At 37.6% G+C, this 16,769-nt stretch overlaps 2 protein-coding genes and 1 long non-coding RNA gene across 8 annotated transcripts in view; 1 reads left to right on the plus strand and 2 right to left on the minus strand.

Annotated features, from left to right (window-relative positions):
- LOC106963730 (voltage-dependent T-type calcium channel subunit alpha-1H-like) overlaps positions 1 to 4,654 on the minus strand; it is a 16,784-nt gene extending 12,130 nt beyond the window's left edge. Inside the window, exons 1-2 of the mRNA XM_015058802.1 lie at positions 4,307 to 4,654; positions 3,582 to 3,674 (exon numbers count right to left, since the gene is read on the minus strand). Of these exons, the coding sequence (XP_014914288.1) occupies positions 3,582 to 3,674; positions 4,307 to 4,639 (426 nt within the window). The 5' untranslated portion in view covers positions 4,640 to 4,654. The remainder of the gene's footprint in view (positions 1 to 3,581; positions 3,675 to 4,306) is intronic.
- Positions 4,655 to 5,093: 439 nt separating this feature from the next.
- Positions 5,094 to 16,769, plus strand: part of LOC106963733 (uncharacterized) — a 14,457-nt gene continuing 2,781 nt past the window's right edge. The window contains exons 1-5 of one of the 6 annotated variants that reach the window (XR_001428246.1): positions 5,094 to 5,646; positions 5,860 to 6,921; positions 8,188 to 8,281; positions 8,560 to 8,679; positions 8,789 to 9,007. This is a non-coding gene — a long non-coding RNA (uncharacterized LOC106963733). Of the gene's footprint in view, positions 5,647 to 5,859; positions 6,922 to 8,187; positions 8,282 to 8,559; positions 9,008 to 16,769 lie in introns of all 6 variants that reach the window. The other 5 variants (XR_001428243.1, XR_001428244.1, XR_001428245.1 and 2 more) reach the window with 5 other exon arrangements.
- The window catches only part of LOC106963732 (suppressor of cytokine signaling 1-like), a 22,135-nt gene continuing 16,955 nt past the window's right edge, over positions 11,590 to 16,769 (minus strand). Inside the window, exon 4 of the mRNA XM_015058804.1 lies at positions 11,590 to 13,023. Coding sequence (XP_014914290.1) covers positions 12,699 to 13,023 — 325 coding nt within the window. The 3' untranslated portion in view covers positions 11,590 to 12,698. The remainder of the gene's footprint in view (positions 13,024 to 16,769) is intronic.

Raw genomic sequence — 16,769 nt, forward strand, 5'->3', positions numbered from 1 at the left:
GATTGTTTCCCACACAGACAAAGGGCAGATCAGAAGATCTTAGCAAACAATCTGCTGTAGCTACAGGTAACATAAAGGTCAATAGGGCAGAATAAGTTATTAATGTGAAAACTATAATTAGGCTATTTCAATCAAGACATTTTGCTAAGTTTTAAAACTAGCATATTTTAAATTTATTTTATTAACATTATTCACCTGTTCCTTGATTAAAATAACTAAATGTAACTTAGTATATTTTATTTGATTCTGAATAATAATAATTAGACTGATAAGTAGAATATGGCAACTTGATGTAAAAGCGCTTTTCATAAATGATGAAAATACACTTTCAAATAAACATTAAATCAGGCTTTTTTATGTTTCATTCTTTAAACGTTGTATAGAATGCAACAAATATTAGTCTAATATTTACTGTTATTATTAAAAAAAATCATAACAATGTATCAAGTAACAAGGTTGAACTCACTGTAACGGGGCTGAACACACCGGCTGGCTTAAGAACAGTCCAACCTTCAACCCCGTAACAAAACCACTGTTTTTGTTAGGGGTACAAGATTTTTGCTAAAAGTTGCCATAAGTCCACATTAGCTGGGGTATAGAGCAACATATGATATGATGAAAACAAGAAATTAATATATTTTTCAAAGACAATTCTTTACTTTTTCCCAAATAATAATAAATGTCATTTACGTCCGTAACAGTGTTGAAAGCTTGAGCTTGACAATAATGATCTATGGATAAAAATAGTCAAATATAGATAAGAAACTATATTAACATTTACCTATATTTTCAGTGTGAGCGGGAAGACTTATACGATGTCACTTCCAGGTTGCTGAGGAAATTGGACTGAACCATTATAAAAAGGAGGGATTGGTATGCCGTTACGGGGTTGAACAAAACTAGAGGGACATGATTAAAAAGTGCTATTTAATAAATAATTAATATATTTTTCCTCATATGTCTTTTATTTAGATTCAAGTATACCAAAATGTTTATAATGGTAGAAATAACTTGCAGTTACTGACTATTTTTGTTTTATATTCAATGAAAAATTAACATTGGTCAGTGGGGACATGCTCATTTGGCTAACCTCTATGCCTCAACAACCCATAACATTTTTCAAAACATAATTTTTAAAATATATTTGCATGCTATATTACCAAGACACATGGATATTTCCATTTTTTGATTTTCTCAAAAACTGTGGTTTGCATAATATGAAAATCTTTTAGATAAACCTGTGAGACACAAAATGCACCAAATTCAGAGAATGACCCAGGACAGAGTTGGCTGTAGGAACTGGTGTTAGCTGCTGCTGCCTTCAGCTACATAAATGAAACAATGAATGACACGTACCTCTGGTCGGACTGTGTGATCTGGTAAGTACTTCTACATAAGTGATCTGTGTCTGGTTCTTATGGTCCGAACTTTGTCTGGTGTTGGTAGTGGTTTCACATTCAGTGCGGTGTTCTAGCTCCATTAGCATTTCCAGTATTAAAAGCTCCATTAGCACTGCTTGTCTTTGACTTTGTCCCAGTATCTGTAGCGCTGTGTCCGGTTCGGCAACAACTGTGCTGTTTAGGGTCCGGTCGGATCGGTGATGTCAGTACCGCAGGCAGTATTGTATAGTATATAGCTTCTGTTAGCATCTCAAAGAACGTTCAGCTCTGCCTGCTGAACGTCTCAGCGGCAGCACGGCATTTATGTTTAGCTTGTATATGTAGAGCCCTGAAAACATGTTGCGAACGTGATGTTGCTTAATAGGTATATTGATCATATTGGGCAAGCATTTATTTGATTTAGTGTTTAGTTGGAACAATTCAGTTGGTTGATGGCTAAATATGTGCTCCAACTGTTTTATTTTTTTATTTCATAAATTTCTGTCATGATAATACCCCTTTAAGAATGTCGCAATGCATGATGGGAGTTGAAAGTTCACGACCTGAGATTATTACAAAAGGGATGAGAAAACTACACACGCTGTATGCTCGAACCGTGGATTTTGTTTAATAAAGTTGCACAAAAGCTAATTTGAGTTTCTTCTAAGTTCTTTTTAAGGGTGCAACATATAGATAACAATCACCTGTTAGAGCCTTCTGCTGGTATAAATGACTGAAAGTGTTCTGGAGAAATGTCCAGCGTCCAGATTGTGTTCCACTCGGCTCTTGCACTGCGCTCTCCCTTTTTTTCATGTGGGAAATTACCCAGATTCACATAAATTTTTATTTATTTATTTTTTAAATCACAACCTATAGTGACAGTGTGGCATTATCTGAAATTACACCAATCAAACGCAATATGATAAACAACTACTTGGGTAAAGTTAGCTTTCCTGCGTTGAAAAAATTGTGACCTCCATGGGTGAAAAATATAACAAAGGATGTATATTTTTGAAGTAATTATGAGTTTTGACATATCACATACAGCATTTTTTTTAGGTAATAAAAAAATCTAATCCTGGATCCTTTTAAGTCAGTCTTTACTCAATTCATTTTGTTTACTTCAAATAAAAAAGGAAATTAATAAATTATTTCTTTTTTTACCAGGTTTTTTTTTTTTTGGCTCAGACAGGAAAGTGGGTAATGAAAGTGTCATGATTTGAGTTTTCCTGTGTCTCTGCCCCTGATTACCCTCTGTGTATTTAATGTTGCATGTGTTTCTGTGTCTTTGTCGGGTCCTGGTCATATCTGGCTGTTGTCCAGTCTGGATGTATGGTTACTCGGTCCACTGTTGGATCCTGTTGCTACCAGTAGCTGAGCCTTAGCCTGTTGTTGAATAAATTTAATTAATTTACTTGTTACCAACTGAAGCAATTAAATTAAGTTGGTTCTACTCTATTCATTTTTCAGAGTACAAGATCTTTGAAAAACTAAAATATGTTAAAGCATACATTTAAAATAATTTAAATGCAAGCTGTATTTTAAGTGATAATGTCATTTTGGATATTTTAGGGTTTTTTTTTAGTTTGGAACAACTTAAACATTTGAGTTGACTTTCTGTAGAATTAAGTAAAAGATTTCAATTATTTATTAGGAAAAATGAGATGGATAAACTTAATGAATTGAGCTGGTCAGGCATATCCAGCATTGAACTCAATTGTTTCAAGTAAAGTCAAAGTAAAAAGATCCTTTAAGTTAATTTAGATTTGTAAATTTTAAGTTAATTGAACACAAAAAAGCAAGTTGTCATCAAAAAAAACCAAATGAATTAAGTTAGATTAATGTAAAAAAAAAAAAAAAAGTCCATTAGATAGATGACTGCCAAAAACACTTTTTAGAGTGTAATTTGCAATGTTGGTTTTTTTAAATACACACACAGTAGAATGCACTCTGCATCCATTACACAAAGGCATGGCTTAAGCAACAATTAACAATCCAATTAACACTTGAATTTAAAATCCAAATATGTCAGAAGCTACACTGACAGTGTGATGTTAAAACAACACAAACACTTTTTATTTAACACTACACCTAGGATTTTAACACTGGTATTTTTACTGTGTGGCAAATTGGTTGTCCAAAAACAACCATTTTGGACAATTTTAGCATTGTCAATGTGTTTGTGGTTTTCTTAGTACTTACAATGATGAGAAAAATGAAGTAGATGAAGTTATAGAAGGAGTGTGCATCCATTACGTAGTACATTATGTCCACCCAACCCTCCAGGGTAATTACCTGAAGTCAAAAGTAACCAGTTTAAGTTAAAGCATATAAAGAATTTTTTTTTTTACATATCTGTGAAAACTGTCATCATGTCCTGACAGTAAGAGACACATTATGTATGTGTCTCTTACACAAAGTTTGAATTCCTCCACCATTTCCATGAGAGTCTGAAGAAATGCACCACTCCAACTTGTACCAAGCAAAACAAGGCTAAGGGTCTTAGTGCTGTCAATCAACATGCTGCTCAATGTGCTAATGGTGGAGAAACAACCTACAGGAAAACCGTTTATTTGTTTTCATCAGTGGTCATGCTAACTAGCCTGAACATTCATACAGTCTCTTTTAGGTGCAGCTAGCAGAGTTGAAGGGGGGAAAGGAGATGGGGTTGTGAGCAGCGCAATACTGAGAGTGATTGACAGCACTAAGATCCTCCTCCTGGCTCAAATGAGTTATTTCTAGACGGCACTTGGAACACTGGGAGATGGCAGAGAAGCTACATTTTTTTCTCAGACTGTCTGTCTTACTGTCATAGTGACAGTTTCAACAAATATCCAAAAAATATTTGTCTATAAAAGTTACATAGTGCAGCTTTATTAAATTCAATTCAATTCAATTTCTGCAGATAGATTCTGCATAGATTTTACCTGAAATATAGCAATCCATGCATATCCGATATTATCAAAGTTAATAGCTCCTTTGTGGGGGTTTATTTCCCCTGCCCGGCACTGGTTGTAGTATTGGTACCAGTTCACACATGACACTGGTCCGTCCACTGTCAGTCCTGTCTCTGAGTGGGCTTCCTCAGCCCCCAGTGAGCAGTAGGACCGACCCACACGACGACGAGGCACGTCAGAACAGCGAAGCATCCCGTTTTCCCTCTCTGTCGAGCAGATGAACGGATGGTCATCTGTGCCTTCAGGCTGATAATAGGCATTCAAGAAGGTGATGTTGTATCTCCTGAAAAAAATGGATATCATAACATTACCATATAAAACTTTTATATGACAAACTCTGTTACTATTTTTTCAATCTTTCAAAATTGCTTTCATCTATAGCAACTTTTTCCAAGCTTTAAGAATAAGTTTTTCTATGGACTTTGGAAGCTGGTTTTACACCCATTTTCTGATCATTCCTTTAAGCTGACTTTGACAGCAAAAGTCTGTAAATAATACAAAAGTGACAGAGAGCACAATGCAATAACATGCAGCTCAAGATCTTTCATTTGTGGGATTAATAGAGCCCTGCAAAAGTATTCACACAAATTTGAGTTTCATATTTTTTTCACAATACAGCCACAAAAATGTATTTTGTTGAAATTTTATAAGATAGTCCAATACAATGTAGTAATAATAATAACAACAATAATAATAATAATAATAATAATAGATTTTATTTATAATGCCCTTTATATCTTTAGATCTCAAACACCCTGGCAGGAAACAAAGGGCAGGAAACAAAAGCAAAACATGCAATTCTAATGGATAAAAATAATTAATTACATAAATAAGAGATTAAAACCAATATCTAAGAAAATGATCCAAATATTTTGCCAAATAGAAATGTCTTTTTTTTTTAAAGCAGTCAGTGGATTGTGGCACCCTCAGTGTGTCAGGGAGGGTGTTCCATAGACATGGAGCAACGTGGTCCTCAGGTTTTGGGGATCTGGAGAAGGTTTGAGTGGGTGCAGTGGAGTGAGCAAGTTGTGTTTTGTAGACTAAGTAGACTAAGTAGTTTTTTGATATAGGTTGGGGCATTTCCAGAGATGAATTGATGTTTGAGGAGGGAAATCTTGAATTAAATCCTAGTGGAAATGGAAAGTCAATGGAGAGAGTGGAGGATGGAAGTAATATGTTCATGTTTGCATATGTTGCATGATAGCAGCTGCAGTTTTGGAAGTACTGAAGTCTCTGCAGGAACCCTCTTGCTAGGAATCCCAATGAGAAGTGTGCTGGATTCAAAAGCATGGACCAGTTTTAGAGAAGAGGTAGAGTATACTAGTGAAGTGAAATTAAAATTGTGCATGATTCTTGATTTTTTTTTCTTCTTACATTTATAATTCTGAAAGTGTGGCATGCATTCATACTCAGCTCCCCTGGGTCAATACTTTGTACAGAGGGGCATTCAAAGGATTGTCCCATATTTAATTCCCTCTGTTATTATGATTCTGCCCGTCTGCCTGCTCCGTTTTCTTCTTCAGCTCTCACCTCTGCAATCAAGTTAATCAGGTCCACTTGCATGCTGCTGCGCTGCAGCACAATCAGGCTCATGTCATCCACCGTCTGCCTGCTCTCAGGTTTTTGAAAAACTTTATTGTGAGTAGATATCCAACATTTCCTCCTTTGTCTGACCACCATCATGACCACGTTTTTGTCTCTTGGATTTCTTGCCTGGCTCACATCAGATACTCCACTGGCTTCTGTTTTCTTGACACGACCCTGTTTCTGCCTCTCAACTTCTGCCTCCTGGATTAGATTGCCTCCACGTGCCTGACCTGTTTCTGTGCCCTGACTCCGGATTCTCATCTGACCCTCAGATAAGTTTACCTTCCTCTGCCTCCTTGGTTCATCCCCTGCCGTGGCCTCTTGACCTCCAAGTTCTGATTTCTCCTGGGTTTATGACCTGCTACCTAACCATTGTGCTACCAGTGTTGATGCTCTGGATCAATCTCCACCATCTTGCTGAGGTGTTCTGTTCTTAACAACCAACACCCCTAAAGATGACGTCTCCCCCCTGCCTTCTCACCGCAGCCTTGTTGGGGAACCAAGAGTGTCTCAGTTTCCCACAGCATTTTGAGAAAGTTAGTGGCTTTCCTTATTGAGCTTTGGACACCAAGAGTACAAGCCACTAACCTGTTTCTCTGTCCTCAGTGGTTCCCGGCCCGACTGCTGGTGGTCTACCCTCGCATACTCTTTTTCTCAATAAATCATTTGATTTTCTATTGTGTCTGGCTGAAACTTTGGGTCCTCTGTCCTGAGCACTACATCTATATACTTTGACCAGCTTCCCTACCCACACTAAATGATAAGAACAGGAGATGCTATGTTCAGAGTGATGTGCAGACCTAGCTAAAAGTTTAGTTTTATCCTCATCTCACCAGAGCATCTTCTTCCATTCTTCTAGCTGTGACCTCTACATGACTTGTAAAAAACTAGACTTCTTTTGTCTTTCAGCTATGGATTTTTTTTTTTTCTATTATCTTACATGCTTATCCCTAATGGGGTCACCAGGGGTGCTGGTGCCTATCTCTACCGGTCAACAGGTAAGAGAAGGGGTACATTTTAATTATGATTTTGTTCCTAGGAATACTTTAAAATGTACTATGTCATTTTCACTTCACATTTATGCACTCTAAAAAAGGTGATCCCACTTTTAAAAAGTAGTTAATTTGTTACTAGTAATCAAATTAAGGCTATCCAAATAAATATATCACATTATCATGTTAAGTATGACAAACCTAATTGGATTATATGTGACAAATTAACTACTTTTTTAAAATTGGAGCTCCATTCTATTTTTTCAGTGCCCTACTTTTTGTTTTATTTTTAAAAAACACACAATACAATGTTGTAACTTGCCAAAATGTGGAAAAAGTTTAACTCATTTGTATCCTAAAAGTCCACCATCAATTTAGATGTTTGGATGCATCCATTTAATGTTAGTTTCTAATGGAATACCAAAAGTATAGCAGCATACAAAAGATTACCGTAAGAATGATGAGTACCATCCCAAAAACACCATCCCTACTGTGAATCTTGGGGGTGGAAGCATCATGCTTTGGGGGTATTTTTCTGCACATGGGACAGGACAACTGCACTGTATTAAGGAGAGGATGACCGGGACCATGTATTGTGAGATTTTGGAGAACAGCCTCCTTCCTTTTCTTAGGATCATTGATACGTCACGAGGTGAAATCTTGCATGTCCCTTGGACTCTCCCAGTCCGGAGGAGATTGACACTCATGTTTAGCTTCTTCCATTTTCTAATAATTGCTCCAACAGCTGATCTTTTCACCAACCTGCTTGCCAATTGCCTCGTAGCCCTGTCCAGCCTGGTGATGGTCTGTAATTTAGTCTCTGGTGTCTTTGGACAGCTCTTTGGTCTTAGCCATGTTAGTGGTTGGAGTCTTACCGATTGTGTGAGGTGGACATGAATCTTTATGCAGGTGGATTTATGCAGAATTATTGTGATTGGTACAACTGTTGGAGCAATTATTAGATTGGTAGCAATCACAATAATTCTGACCCAATGTATAATTTTTAATAAATTATTTAAAATCATACATTGTGATTTCCAGATTTTTATTTAGATTATGTCTGTCACAGTGAACATGCCCCTAAAATGAAAATTTCAGACCCCTTCATGATTTCTAAGTGGGAGAAATTGCAGGGTGTTCAAATACTTATTTTCCTCACTGTATGACAGTATGCTAAACTTAATAATTTTTATATGCACCTTTTATATTTACCTTTTTTGAAGGTGTTCTTTACGCCTTTCACAAAGCTCATAGTTTTTTCTGTCTGTATAGGACAAGTCCTTCCAGACGTGTCAAAGAGGACTATGGAAAGGGTGTTATTACCTTGTTCCCTTAACTGACTGATCCTAGAAGCAGGTTTAGCTATGTAAGTTCAAAACATAAATCCAACTTCTTGGCTATGGTTTGAGTAGAACTGCATGCCCTGCATTTATACCACTTGTTTCTTAATTTCCTATTTTTAAACCTTTGTAGTTCATTGTTCCAGTGTTGAAATACTGCAGCTTGGAGAATAAACATCATGAAGAGATTTTATTCATGTAATTCAAACAACGTGAACTAAAATCTGTAAATCACAGCTACTAGCATCCACAGTTGTCTTTGCTTTCACAGCTTTAAAAACATTTATCATTCATCTACTTTTAGGAGCATTATTACAATGCAGAAGATGGGAGTGGGTATCTGGCTTGGAGACTGAAGTTTGTCCAAAGGGAAGCTTCTAATGGACGAAAGAAGGGCCCCAGAAAGACACAAATCCAAACAGATGTGTGTATTTATAGTTGTACACATTTTGTCACACAAATCCTTGAAGAGTTCCCAAACCTCATTTTATTAAATTCCAGGACAGTGTGTCACATTCGTATCAATTTTTTAGAGGAACCAACAACTGATGCACAGTTTTATAGAAGACTGTCTTATAACAGACAGCTTGTGTTCTGAGGCCACTACGCTGATGAAGCACACAGCTGATGAAGGAACTGTTATGAGGAAGATAGAACAGACCTTCAACAATCACCAGAAGATGATTTACAACCCAGTGAAGTCATCTAGTATCTTTTTGAACTTCCCAAGATTCCTGGACATAGGAGGATTGGTATGTTTATCTTCACTTCAAATTACCCCACTGTTAACAATGTTTAATTCAGTGTTTTTCAACCTTTTCTGAGCCAAGGTACACTGTTTTAATTGAAAAAATCACGAGGCACAACANAGCACGCGCGTAGCAAGCACACGCTTGTTCGGCGCGCTTATCTGGGGAACTACGGACACCGTGAAAGCTCAAACAACATGTTTCGGCAAAGTTGTCACACTTCACGTTTTTGCGGGAAACTAATAGTAATAATACTAATAATTATAATAAATATATATGTTATACATATTATGATTATAATAAATAATATATATTTTATACATATATTATAATTATAATACATAATATATGTTATATATATATTATAATTATAATAATAATATATATGTTATATATATTATAATTATAATAGATAGATAGATAGATAGATAGATAGATAGATAGATAGATAGATAGATAGTGCTATATGAATTAAAAACGGCAATGCATTTTAATGCTCAATATTACCCATCAGACACTGTTCCCCCTGTGGTAAAGGGGGGAACGGTATCTGATGGCCATAAATCACCCATCAGATACTGTTCACCCTGTTTTACAGTGGGGGAACGGTATCTGATGGGAGATTTATGGCCATCAGATACCGCACTTCTTCTTTTTATGGCAGTTGACAGAACACTGAGAACGCTGACGCTATTGCGTCCTTTAGTGCGCATGCGGGACACTTTCAGGTCGTTTGCCCGTTCACACTGCAGAACACATACAGGTCGGATTTACTGGCAAATCGGAATTGCCAAAACATCGGAATTGGGTCATTTCAGGCTGCAGTGTGAACGCACCCTTTGAAGCAAACTTACCACCAGCTAGCAACACGTTAGCAGTCTTCGTCCCTTCGGTTCCTTTCGTGACCCACATTTAATTTCCATCGGTTGTTGTCCAGATGTGTTGTCGTCTAACTCGGACTAGGACGTCACAAGCTTGAATTTACCAGAACTACTCTTATCAAGGCCCTCTCTAATTTTAAGGCAATATTCTGTGACTAAGAATGGCGAATTTGAACAGCATCTGTTATCTTCTCTGGCTCATGGCTTCTTCTTATTTTCTTTTTATGGAGCTTTTAAAAATAAAACTGAAAGTGTGCAATACCGCCACCATCTGATCGGGTGTGTGAGCTGATGCCGTTCACTAACAGATCTTACATCATACATCTGGAAATGGATTGGATAAAGACAGCTTCCGTGTTTTAGTTAAAAAACTGAAAACAACAGATCATATTCGGAGAGATGTAAAACTGAAGATACCTGCTAAATTTAGTGTTAAGGACAAGTATTGTTTTTGTTGTAGAACCTCTGTCACTAAACTGTCAATGTTTGACATGTTAAGGCATGACTACATTATTTGTTAAACAACATTAAAACAAGTTCCACTATTAGGATTATTATTATTTTTTTAATTCTTTGCCGTTTTAACAAAAATAATAAAAGATTATTAAGTCACCTAAAAAGGCATACTTTATTAGCCTAAAGTATACACTGCGATGTAATTTAAAACATACTGAAATTAATAATTTAAAGTAAGCGTTAAGTGAATTTAAAAAAATTCTATTTTCAGCATATATTTTAAAATATACACAAAATATCTTTGACAGATATTTTAAATATCTTTTAAATATACAATTGAGAAAGTGTATATTTAGATATTTAGACTTGGGCAAATACATATTTTGTTCACTTAAAGTATACTTTTATTTAATATATTTCTTAAAAGTGTATTTTGGTACAATTATATTTAAGTATGTTTAAAGTTATAATTTCAAAATTGGTACAAGTATACTTCATATATATTTGTACACTTAATACTGAACATCAGTGATAAGAAGAACTGTTGAAAAGTGCTGAAAGGGGGGATATCTTCACGTTTAGGCTGAAAGGCTACGATGGGAAATCTGAAACTGGATTGGAGGAAGGAGAGTCCTGCCGAGGTTGAAGATTCACATGCTGCTGAAGACAACTAGCGGGGATCCCAAGATGCGAAGGTGCAACGAGAGCAATTAGGGATAGATTATCCCGGATCTGAGTGAGATTGACCTGGTAAGAGCAGAAATCTGTGGCAACTGCACAACGGGAGCTTTTTCAAGCCTGGGTAAAAAGGAGAAAAAGTCTGGTAATTCCACGAAAGATTGAGAACACACGAAATCGTAAGGCCATGACGTTGAGCAGCAGCTTGCTTGAAGCTCAGCCAAAGAGCAGAAACCGATGAACAGCTGGACCTTATCAAAGGAGTGACGCTTGATGATTGAAGGAGGAGACCATCACCGACAGGTTGGAATCAAGGCACATGATGACATCTTTGGTTGGGCAGGTGAGATGAATAGAGTCTTCCAGTTTGAATTTACGCCTAGGCTTCATATTAACATGAAATTATAATTAGCATGACCTAAAATAAATATGGTTGCAATGATATAGGAAATTAGCCAAAGCTTCATTTGTCAAAAAAAATGGAAAAGCCTTTAGAAAAGATTGTGCGATAGATAGCTGGATTTGTACCAATATATGCATTTTTACAGACACAAGAACAAGACAAATTAATTCAAGTTTTGAATTAGTTTTAAAATTGCACACATTAGTAAAACTAAATCTAATGTCTCCAACTAGAACAACCAAAGTGCAATCTTTGGGTTCAGTGCATAACTGTTTGATTTGTGCATAAGATAACATACAAAACAAATGCAGAATGGAACAAAATTCAACACTGAAAAATAAACAAATCTAAACAGAAAAATAAAACTGCCAAAAAACAAAGTAATGTTTTTGCAAATGCCTTAATTCAAATGAGGCATTCATGTCCACAAAAATGGACAGAAGCACTTTTCTGTCCATTCTGTATGAGACGGAATGGAAACGCTGCATGAGACAGAAAAGATATTAATTTCTTAATTTGTAACATGTCGCTTACTCATGGCAATTATGTAATTCACCATAAAATGCTTTGAAAATTATGTTCTTGTTTTCCTGAAATAAAATACTAAGCATACCACAGATGATGTTGTTGTTCACAGATCAAATGTTATTAACTATAAAGACACTTGCAGCAATGGCATTTCTCAGTTTCTCCACATAATAGCATGAGGTACAGTTTTGCAACATGTTGCCTGAAGATGTTTTTAGGCAACATCCTATCTAAAAACATCTTGTATTAAAAGTTTACTCATTTGCCTCAGGATTTTAAAAGAGTACAGCTAAAGATTCACATCCTTGTTAAAATGTCTGGATTTTATGATGCAAAAAAGATGAGAACAAGATAAACAATTTGACAACCTTCTCCACCATATGACCTTTAACCTGTGAAGTTCTGCTGTGAAAACAAAACTCCAAATTTGTTGACTTCTGAGGGGTAAATCAGACTCAGGTTTGGACTTAGCCAAAGGCTTCTAGTGAAGCACAGGATAGATGTCATATTAAAGGTAAAAAATGTCTGAAATGATTTTACTAACAAGAACAGTCAGATTAAATGGAGCTGATTGAACTGTCAAGCATACAATAATGTTGCAAGTCATGAATAAAACACTTTCAATCTGTTTTCTCATTACATGTGGTACCAAATTGTCTCCAGCAAAATACAAAAACAACAAATACACAGTTTTTAACTTAATAAATGACATCTAAATACAGTAAAAGACACTGCCCCACAGGTTTGTCTATGTACAGTACGGGTACGCACTGACATAAGCCTTAACATCAGGGCTGAGTCCAGGTGAGGTGCATATACTTTCGGCACCGTAGGTTCGTACGAGAGCTCTCCTGCACATCTGTTTTAGGCGCTCAGGCCGCTGCCTGCGGTAGGGCTCAGTCAGCCTACAGGGGGAGCTGGTGTAGAAGGCAAGCAGAGCGAACAGTGAAGGAAAAGTTTTTTGGCTGCCATGGAGGCTGAAGAGCAGGTTGTTCAGCTGGACACGGACGCTGGTGGGGCCGTCTTCGCTTTGGTAGCTGAGAGTGAAGAAAACATCGGGCTGGCCACTGTCCCTGTGGAAACAAGGACTGTCTTGTCACTCTGCGCATATCAGTGTACTTGATAACAGAGCTGGAACATGCTAAACAGTAAATAGTATTTTATGCTTTTAAACAAAAAAAAACATGTCCACCAATACAAACTATTAATTGTTGTTTTGTTTTTTTTGGCTCTAGTGGCCTTTATTTGATAGCTAATTGACAGGAAAGTGGGTAATGAGAGAAGGGGGAAGACATGAAGCAAAGGTCGCAAAGGCCAGGAATCGAACCTGCGACAGCTGCGTCGAGGACTAAGGCCTCCATATGTGGGTTGTGCTTAACCCCTGCGGCACCACAGCACACCATTAATTGTTTTTAATACTTCCCAGATACTGCAAAATATTCTTATATTTAATCTTGACCTGTTTTGACCTGTTATGTTTGTTCTGTATAAATATTAGAAAGATAATGTCAGTTTAACATGTTATATTGACTTCTACTGTTCATTTCTTGGGTTAAAGCTTTTTATTTGAGCAAATGACAGGTATGATTATGACGTTTTTTTGAAAGTGCATATTTTGGGCTAATTACACATTCCATCGATCTGCTATAATTTGCTATTGTAGCATCAGTTTCTCATGGTCTACTGAAGAAATCTATTGACGCACATTCACCTGGATTACTTAAGCCTGGCTCAACATAGCTGCACCCCCTGAACCTGGTTTGGTCTGAAACGGATAAAGACAGGATGATCTGGTGGTGCTATGCCAAGCCCGGTTTTATCCCTTTTCCTGAATTTCTGAATCCTACTTTCGAGAAACAGCCCTGTGTTTAATTGCTTGTCAACACAAACCGCAAACCAGCAGATCCGATGGCAGCAGTTCAATGCATTAAGCATCCAGACGTGTTGTAGACACATCACTGAAGTCTAAGGTGAACATCAAAGTGAGAAAGAAAAAGGGAATTAAGTGATTAAGTGAACCTAGTCATGATTGTTGGTGCAAGAAACTGCTGATCAGATGGGATTTTACTCAGAACCATGTTTCAAGTTCACAGAGAATGACCTGTCCAGTCGTCTGACCTCAGTGTGACAGAAGGCCTTTGAGTCAACTGATGCTGTTCTGAAGGCAAAAGGAGGTCAAACTAAAGTGGTGCACCTAATAAAGTGACCAGTGAATGCAGAGTTCCTTCAGAAGTTTGTGGGTCATAAAGTATGTTTTCTGTAAGGCTGTTAATGTTAAAGCATTGACACTTATTATTCTAAAATAATAAGCTTAACACATTAACGTTACACAATGCAGGTTAGTCGCATTCCCTAGAAGCCTCTCCCTGCAGAGGGTTACTTGGTTCAAAGCAGCTTGTCACATGGTCTGCTGTGGCCAGCAATGCAGAGCCACAAACGCAAGTGAAAAGATGAGCGAAGAAAGTCATACCGATGGCGCATGTTTGGATAAAACCAAGCTGGTATGTAGTTAGCTTATTGTAATGACAAATTATCCTCCCACAGAAGCACAACCAGTTTGTAGTTAATATTTCTAAGCAGCTGTTTTTTAAACAAAACAACTGCCTCTAAACCGTCCTGAGTATGAAAACCTGGAAATGTGAGATTGGTTTTAGACAATAAAACATGTCCTTAAACATTTATGAAAATGTGCATTTTTACATTTCAAGCTTACAAAGTTAAGCACAGTGATTAGTCACAGCATTAGTGTGGTTAAACTGATTAAATATTTTAATATATTGACAATACTATGTTCAAATTTCTACTGCGTGTTCAATTCATAATAATCAATTTAATTTGTACCGCACTTTCATTAGAAAAAATCTCAAAGTGCTACACAGTGCAACTAAAATCATAGATAAAATCAACATTATAAAAATCATGTGGAGGCAGAATAGGCTTGCTTAAATAAAAAAGTCTTTAAGCCTCTTTGGAAGTGAACCACTGGTTGCGTAGCTCTCAAACAATCCGGGAGAGAGTTCCAGAGACGGGGGGCAGCCCAGCGAATGCCCGATCTCCCATGGTCCTTAATCTGGAGCAAGGAAGGTGGAGGAAGTTGCTGTCTTGTGATCGCAGAGATCTGGTGGATGAATGTGGAATGAGAAGGTCCTTCAGATAATCCGGTGAAGTTCCGTTTAAACATTGATGTGTAATGAGAGCAATTTTGTACTGAATTCTGAAGGTGACAGGAAGCCAATGAAGGTCATGCAGAATAGGTGTAATATGGGCAGATTTACGGGCCCTCAATAGAATCCTGGCTGCGCTGTTTTGAATGTATTGGACCTTCTGGAGATGTTTTTTATGGATTCCAATGAACAGAGAGTTGCCTGGAAGAGACAAAGGCATGGACGAGAGTCTCGGCATCAGAGAAAGAGAGAGATGGACGAATTTTGGTGATATTGCGAAGATGAAAGAAACAGGTTTTAAATAGATGCTTAATATGATTTTCAAATGTAAGATGAGAATCCATTCTAACTCCAAGATTTGTAACAGGGGGATGTCTTGTCCAGAAAAGAAGATTGTTGTCAAGGTTGAAGATTGGACCTGTTGAGGTGTTCCGATCAACATGGCCTCAGTTTTGGAGCAGTTTAACTGAAGAAAGTTCTGATTCATCCACGTCCTCATCTCCTCCAGGCAAATGGTGAAGGCAGTGAGTGAAAATGGTGATGAAAATGCTTCAGTTCTAATGTAAAGTTGTATATCGTCGGCATAGCAGTGGAAGGAGATATTGTGCCGATTAATGATTTGACCCAAAGGCAGCATGTAGAGGGAAAATAACAGGGCCCCAGGACTGACCCTTGTGGGACACCACAGGAGACTGAGACAGCCTGGGACTTGGCCTTGCCAAGGCTAACACATTCCAGCCGATTGGAGAGGATTTAAACCAGTCCAGAACAGAGTCACAGAGACCGACCTCCACATGAAGACGGTGTAGGAGGATATTATGGTCCACAGTGTCAAAGGCTGCAGTTAGGTCAAGGAGGACAAGGAGAGAAGTAGGACCAGTATCAGCTGCCATGAGGACATCATTAGTAACTCTCAGCAAAGCGGTCTCAGTACTGTGAGCAGAACGGAACCCAGACTGAAATTTCTTGTACAGAGAATGTTGTTGTAGGTGGAGCTGCAGCTGAGCAGCAACAGCCTTTTCCAGCACTTTTGACAGGAAAGGGAGGTGAGAGATTGGACGGTAATTGGAAAGAATATCTGGATCCAAGGTAGATTACTTTAGAAGAGGTTTAATGATAGCTGTTTTAAGAGGCAATGGCACATGACCAGATTTCAGTGATTTATTATTTGTGTGATTAGTGGGCTTATTGCAGCATGATTAGATTTTATGAGTGATGAGGGGAAGGGATCCAGGGCACAAGATGAAGGCTTCATTTTCTTCAGGATAGCCTCCACTTCACTCTGAGCAACATCGTCAAAGCAGCTCAGGGACCCATGATGTCCCAGGGTAGATGCCAGCCGAAGATCAGGAAGGCTATGGAGCTGAGATCTAATAGAGTTAACTTTGTTTTTGAAGAATGAGAGAAACAGGTTGCATTTTTCAGTCGAATCCTCAGCATAAGTTTGTGGAATGGGATTGAGGAGATGGTTTATTGTAGAGAAAAGCTGTTTAGGATTTCCCGGACAGCTGTTGATGATGTTGGAATAATACTTAGATCGTGCTTCCTTAAGAGAAAAGGCATAAGCTTTCTGATGTTCCTTATATGCCTGTTGACCTTTATGTTACCTGTAGTTACAGCAGATTGTTTGCTAAGATCTTCTGAACTGCCCTTTG

This window comes from Poecilia latipinna, unplaced genomic scaffold (assembly GCF_001443285.1).
Source record: "Poecilia latipinna isolate Pla-1442-1.1 unplaced genomic scaffold, P_latipinna-1.0 Scaffold1573, whole genome shotgun sequence".
Classification (NCBI taxonomy): domain Eukaryota; kingdom Metazoa; phylum Chordata; class Actinopteri; order Cyprinodontiformes; family Poeciliidae; genus Poecilia; species Poecilia latipinna.